General features: G+C 48.1%; 1 protein-coding gene across 1 annotated transcript; it reads left to right on the top strand.

Moving 5' to 3' along the window:
• The first annotated feature begins 1,821 nt into the window (after nucleotides 1–1,821).
• Got1l1 (glutamic-oxaloacetic transaminase 1 like 1) lies at nucleotides 1,822–6,844 on the top strand. The gene is made up of 9 exons (XM_032919461.1): nucleotides 1,822–1,936; nucleotides 3,483–3,664; nucleotides 4,040–4,151; nucleotides 4,406–4,515; nucleotides 4,763–4,867; nucleotides 4,963–5,113; nucleotides 5,840–6,005; nucleotides 6,323–6,465; nucleotides 6,702–6,844. Exons 1-9 carry the CDS (start codon nucleotides 1,822–1,824, stop codon nucleotides 6,842–6,844), a joined length of 1,227 nt encoding a protein of 408 aa, XP_032775352.1.
• The last annotated feature ends 429 nt before the right edge of the window (nucleotides 6,845–7,273 follow it).

The raw sequence follows: 7,273 nt of genomic DNA on the forward strand, positions 1-7,273 counted from the left end.
CCACAGAAAATAAAGCAGGGACCCAGTAAAAACAGCAGGTACAGTTAGACACACCCTGGCCTGCCTGTTGGGGAACAGTTCTGTTTCCTTTCCCTCTCAGTCATCCCCTCAAGTTCATGCAAGATTTAAAAAAAAAAAAATCTAGTTTTATGTCTGTCATGTTTTGCCTGCTCCTATGTTTATGCACTTACATGCATGCATGGAAGTAAGAATAAAGGTGTTAAATCATCTGGACCTGGAGTTATGGATGATTGTAGACCACACCATGGGGGCTGGGGAATCGAACCTGGGTCCTCTGGAAGAGCAACAAGTGCTTAACGCTGCTAAACCATCTCTCTAGTCCCTGTTACTTGCATATTTTATTGTCGAGCCTTTTCAGGGTCTCACAGCTAAAATGGTAAGTGAAGAAAACATTGTGCGATTCACATGTGTGCTGGGATACAAGGCGGACGCTGCCACCACATGGCTGGTAGTTTAGTTCCTATTGTTGTGACAAAGACCATGAACAAAAGCAACCTAGGGGGGCTGGAGAGATGGCTCAGTGGTTAAGAGCACTGATTGCTCTTCCAGAGGTTCTGAGTTCAAATCCCAGCAACCACATGGTGGCTCACAACCATCTGTAATATACATTAGATAAATAAAAATAATTAAAAAAAAAAGCAACCTAGGGAGGAAAAGGGGTTTTTTTTTGTTTGTTTGTTTTGTTTTGTTTTGTTTTTGACTCACATACCCTGATCACAATCCATCACTGAAGCTCAAGCAAGGCAGAAACTTTGAAGGCAGGAACTGAAGGGGGGAAATAAAGCCACAGAGGAATTCTGCTTTCTTGTACAATCCAGGAGCACTTCTGGATTTGGAGTAATGGCACCTCCAAACGTGGGTTGGCCCCTCCCACATCAATCATTATCAAGAAAATGCCACACAGACCTGCTTACTCCCCTAATTACCGACCAACCTCATGAAGGCATTTTCTCAAGCATTTCCCTCTTCCTGGAGGATTTGTATCAACTTGACAAAAAAAAACTAACCTGTCCTACCCTGTGCAGATCATTACGGTTGTTGGGAGTTTAAGAGTGCAGTGGGCAGGTCGTGCCTGGGGTAGGTCATCTCAACCTTCCCTGTCCCTTCCTCCAGCTCTTATATTCTTTCCCTAATTTCTATGATGTTCCCTGATACAAAGTGAATGACACAAAGGTCCCATTTATATCTGAATAGCCAACAGTCACCCCCATCCCAATACATTGACTAATCACATCTCTGCAGTCCCTGACGGCTGCCCTCCCTTCCTACCCACCTTAAATGTATATAAAAATCGTTTCCTGATAAACTCTGAGTTTGCTTCCTTAAAAAAATTAAAAAGGAAAGGATGAAATTGTGTGGAAGAAGAGAGAGCACTCGCATCAGAGTGTGACTTGAGCTCTTGCCTAACCCCCTTGCAAAACGGAAGCAGAAAATAATCTTGGATTGACACTGCCGTGTGTCTGCTTCGGTTGGGGGACCCCCTACCTAGCTCACAAGCTGATGGCTTGGTCTTGCTTTCCAGAGACGACTTGTTCCTTGAATGGAATGGCTTGGAGCTATAAACAGCAGTGGAATCCCACATCCTTTTTCACTCTTCCCTGCTGCCTACTGTCGGGGGAGGGGGCTCTCCTCCAGGGCCATGGAATGTTCCTGTGACCCCCTAAACATTGCTACCCTGGAGACTGGAAGTCCTGAGGTTCTGTTGCTCTAACAATTCATTGCCCATAGCCTCTTGCATCAGAGCTACCACAGTTCTGGAAGAAAGAGGCCTGAAGTTATTGGTATTATATATGCTCAACTATGACCAGCCTTTCTGTGTTCAGGGATGTACCCATAGCCCAGAAGCTAGAAGGCAGCTTACTAAAGATCTATAGGCAAGACGACTCTTCTGCCAAGCTGTTCCTGGCCTACAAAGGTAGGAGCCGGTCATTTCAGGGTTTAAGATTTTTCTACATGTTTCAACTGACTGCATGGGCACTGTCCCCAGCAGAGTGCCTCTGCTGTTGGAAAGGCTTTAGTTTATTCACGGAACTGCCCAGAGCAGAGCAGTGAGATCCCACATTACCCATACCCTGTGCCCCTTCCTGGGGACTTCTGGGAGTTTGGGAGGAGCCACGTTTTCTTCCTCCTCTCACCCCCTCCTTTTTTCTTTTTTTAAATTTTCTTTTATCTGCTACTGCAACCTCTCTTGCTCCTCCCAGTTGTCTGTAATCTTGTTTCGTTTACAGTCCCATATAAAGCAGGCTGGCCTTGAACTCACGATCTAGCTGAAAATGATCTTGAGCAGATTCTGGTCCTGCCGCCACCACCCAAGGACTGGAGGCACCACCACACCTTACCTCTCTCATTCTCATTCTCTCTCTCTCTCTCTCTCTCTCTCTCTCTCTCTCTCTCGTTCTTTCATTGTTTTCTGTGTGTTTGTTTTGTTGAGATTTTTAAAAAATTGTATGTGCATGTTTGAGAGAGAGTATGTGTGTATACATCCATGCAAGTGTTTGAGGAGGTAGCCAAGAGGCAGTGATCCCCCCCCAAACCCACCCAGGCGCCAGCTGAATTTACACGTGGTTACACGAGCTGCCTGACGAAAGTGCTGGGAACTGAATTTGAATTCTCTCCAAGAGCAAGTGGGTGCCCTTAACCATTGGACCGTATCCCCTGAAGTTGCTCTCATTCTAAAATCAAGAAAGTAAGCTTTCTGAGGGTACGTGGCTGACTTGGTAGAGGGCTTGCATAGCATTCCTGAAGCCCCTGCCTTCAATTGATATTCTCCCCTATCAAACAAACAAACCAGGCGCATGGCACAAGCCTGTAATCTCAGCCCCTGAGGTAAGTGGTCAGATGTTCAAGGGCACTTGGAGCAACATAGCAAGTTCAAGGCCAGCCTGGGCTGCTTGATACTAGAGGGCAAGAGAAGATGACAAAGACAGAGACATGCGGAGAGAGACAGAGAGACAGAGAGACCTTCTAATATGGAATCAGACCTTGCCATTATGAAATGCCTAATTCATGTTGTAAGTTTTAACCTTTAAAACACAAAACAGTTTTAGCTGGCTTTGTTGTTGTTTTGGGGTTATGGGGGAGGTTGTTTGTTTGTTTTGTTTTGTTTTGTTTTGAGGTATTATCTTGCTTACATCTCAGGCTAGCCTGAAAACTCACTGTGTACCAAGCTTGCCCAAAAATGATCCTCCTGCCTTCCCCTCTTCAGTGCTGTGTGACAAGCAAGGGCCTGGACTTAGCCATGGATTTTGTTGGTGGTTATGTTGTTTTGTTTTGAAACACAAGTCACTAACAGCTCACTGTTTTCTGAAAAGAATGAATCAAGAAAGAGGGGAAAGGGAGAAAAAAAGAGTAAGCTTTCAAGGGCTACTTTAGAAAAGCACCAAAAAACACAGGCCAGACTTGTGGATTGTGGGCTGCCCCAAGGCGGAGTATCCAGAGCTTCCTTTGAAGTTTCTCCACAGTCTGCATGACCGAAGGAGGCCATCCCTGGGTTTCTCTTGTGGTGCGCAAGACCCGCCTGCAGATTGCAGAAGATCCCTCTCTGAACTATGAGTACTTGCCCCTCGCGGGCCTGAAATCCTTCATCCAAGCCTCTCTGGAACTTCTCTTTGGAAAGCACAGCCAAGCCATTGTGGAGAAAAGGGTGAGACACGGAGAGATACAGGATTTCGTGACCTTAAAGCCCACAAGGGACCATGCAGGCCTCCACCTTGACCGAGGCAATTCCCAAGACTCTGAAAGTCCATAGGCGTTTGTGCCGAGGGGCAGAGCTGGGATCCAAACCCAAGTCCTCGTTCAGTCACTGAGTGGCACCCACTGACGATGCTGATTTGGAAACTAAAAATAGATCATTTCAATATGAAGGAAAAAAGAAAGGAAGAGGGCTGGAATGTTCCAAATGTATAAGGTCCTCAGTTCAACCCCAGCACCAAAAATAAGACAAAATTCTGGTCTGGGGTGTGCTGGCCTAACCACTGCTTCTTTCAAACGTTCTCTCTGCCGTACTGCCTGCTGACAGGTAGGGGGCGTTCACATCGTTGGTGAGAGTGGAGCCTTCCAGCTTGGGGCTCAGTTCCTCAAGGCATGGCGAAAGAACTTGAAAACCGTTTGTATCGTGTCATGTCAAAACGGTGAGTGTTACCCGGGTCAAGACCAGCACAAGACCCTACACCCTGTTCCTAATTCCTGCCCTACGTGTAATCTCTGCTCTTAATCCTCATTTTCTATCAGGAGAAAAATGGCGGCTATGCCAAGCTAGGTCCAACCCTTTCTTGTTATTGTCCTGCTGTCAGTCATTAATCCTCATCCCCACTCTCCGGTATCCCTGCCTCCGTTTCTCCATTTTCACCGACCCCAGCTGATGGGGGGGTCTGTGTTCCCACAGAACAGTGTGGACTCATCTTCCGGGACATGGGCTTTACAGTTTATGAGTACTCGGTCTGGAACTCCACTGATCTGTGCTCAGACCCCAGCATGTTTGTCGAAGTTCTACAGGTAGAGCCTCCCACCCCCCCCACCCCCGCCCCCCACATACACTCAGAATCTCCTCCCAGATGATTTATGGCCTTCTCTCCACGCCCCTCAGGACCCCTGCTGGGTTTAGATTTGCCAGGCCTTTTTTTTTTTTTTTTTTTTTTTTTTTTTTTTTTTTTGGTGAGAACAAACCCAAGAGGTTGTCTCTCTCTCCAAATGCCTGGCGTCCGCCTCTGCACGTAGACGTGGTACCTTTTGCTAAGACAAGTGTCTTCCTGCAGCATATCCCGCTGGCAGCATCCTTGTGATTGGGAACATCTCTGACTGCCGGTTCACAAAGAATCAGTGGACAAAGTTGATGTCCATCATTAAGGTGAACGCGGCTGCCTGCCACAGGTCCCCGCTGTCCCAGTCTGCTTCGCCCCGCCCCATGGGCCTCACGCTTTTCCACCCTTCCTTCTCTTGCAGAGCAAGCAGATATTCCCATTCTTTGACATTCCCTGCCAAGGTTTATCCACTGGGGACCTTGAAGAAGATAGGAAATTCTTACAGCACTTTGTGTCTCTAGGCTTCGAATTCTTTTGCAGCCAATCTCTGTCCAAGAATTTTGGCATTTATGGTATGTCGTGGGCAGAAGGATAAGAGAAATGGGAAACAGAATCAATGCCATGCCCATCAGACGAGCAAGGTTTGGTTTGGTTTTAGTTTTAAGCTTACAAAATAATGGGTTTCTCATAATGTTCTCTCCCTCTCCCCCTTTCCCCCTCCCCTCCCCCTCCTCCTCTGTTTCTCCCCCTCCCTCTCCTTCTCCCCTTTTCCTCCCCCTCCTCTCTTCTTCCCTCTCCCCCTCCCCTCCTCCCCCCCTCCCCCACACACTGTACTTCCTCATATTTTCCCCCAATGCCTTCCCATATCCCTCCTCCAAAGGATAAATATTTTTGACATCACTTATCCCCTGTAAGGATCCTAGTACTCCAGAGAAATCACAGTGGCGGCAGTAAAGAACAACAGTGAGCTAGGACTTGGTCTAGCTAGTTGGTAACCCGGCTAGTTAGCCACGTCCGTCCTAGTTAAAATGTCACCCTCTCCAGCCCACGTGGCTGGAAGATGGGGAGGAGGTACTTGACAATCTTTAAAGCTCTCTCCTTCTTGCATACCCTTGCCTATGGATACTCTTTCTACAAGAGGAGCCTCGGTCAACTTCGGGGGCCAAATACCACCTTGTCTGGACTGAGCTGGAGGCTCCACATCTTAACCCTGTCTCCTGCGAGGTTGGAGGGGAGTGCGTAAGTGAGATTCTGAACTGAAGGATCCTGAGGGTGAGGCTGTCTTCTTGATGCTGCAGATGAAGGAGTAGGGATCCTAGTCGTGGCAGCCCTCAGCAACCAGCACCTGCTGTGTGTCATCTCCCAGCTGATGGATTATGTCCAGGCCCTGTGGGGAAACCCTCCTGCCACGGGTGCTCGAATAATCACCTCCATCCTCTGTAACCCTGCTCTGTTTGGAGAATGGTAAAGGTGGGAGGAGGGCAGGAGTGGGTGGCTAGGCCATGTAATTATTAGGAACAAGACTCCTCATAGTCCCCGATGACCTAACTCTCTCAGACAATCAATAGTGATGCAGCCTTTACCACACAGGCCTTTGAGAGATGTCTAAGACCCAAAGGACAGCAGAATCAAACCTCCTTCCCACCATAGGTACCGCAGAAGCCAGGCTCCACACCTGTGCTTCCGGACATGGGTCCTGCTGTAGAAAGGTGGGAAGAGAGAAGACGAGCTGGAAGGCACGTAGGCCTTTGCAGTCCAATGTCTCGCCCTTTCCTTGGCAGGAAGCAGAGTCTAAAAAGTGTTGTGGAGAACATCATGCTGATCAAGGAGAAGGTGAAGGAGAAACTCCGACTCCTGGGGACCCCTGGGTCGTGGAATCACATCACCCGACAGAGCGGGACCCATGGTTATCTGGGACTCAACTGTAAGTTCCAGGACACAGAGACTACCCATTCCCGACCTCAGATCTGTGTTTTAACACTGAGCTGCATGGACTAGTTGAGCAGTCCCCAGCTCTGTGTCAGGTTTCCCTCACGTCCTTGGAGAAGGGCAGCTGCTTTAGAGACCTATATAGGACCCCCACAGATGCTGACACTTCTTATCCTATGTACCTCTTCCCCCTGGGTTTGAGAGGAATTCTGAGTTCTGTGACTGTCACAGATCAACAGGTGGAGTTCCTGGTCAAGAAGAAGCATATCTACTTGCCCAAGACCAGCCGGATCAACTTCACCTGCATTAACAGCAGCAATATAGACTACATCACTCAAAGCATCCATGAGGCCGTGGTGCTCACCGAGGGCTGAGAGGGTGTCTTCTCAAAACTGGCCCTGATTGGAATGAAAGCTTTGCGTCGTCTTTGAGAATAAAAGTCCTGAGGGAACTGTCCGTTGCTATGCTCTCCTTTTCTGTGTAATGCGCTGGCCTCAGTACGTGGGGGGACTTCAGTACAACACATGCTGAGCATTTATGGAGCCCTAGATTCCAACCCTAGGAGATCGGGGTAGGGCAGGGGGAGCGCAAGAACAACTACTCTCATAGGACATGGTTAGCCATGTGGCTAGTAACTGAGCAAACAGAAGTCAGTAGATATTTAGTGGGGTGTGTGTGTGTGTGTGTGTGTGTGTGTGTGTGTGTGTGTGTGTGTGTGTGCTGTTGAAACATTCATCTGCTGTTTCTTCCAGAAATGCAAGCAAAGTTGTGCTCAAGTCGTTCCCTAATATGTCAATCATGCT

The sequence above is a fragment of the Rattus rattus genome, chromosome 13 (assembly GCF_011064425.1).
Source record: "Rattus rattus isolate New Zealand chromosome 13, Rrattus_CSIRO_v1, whole genome shotgun sequence".
In the NCBI taxonomy this organism is placed as follows: domain Eukaryota; kingdom Metazoa; phylum Chordata; class Mammalia; order Rodentia; family Muridae; genus Rattus; species Rattus rattus.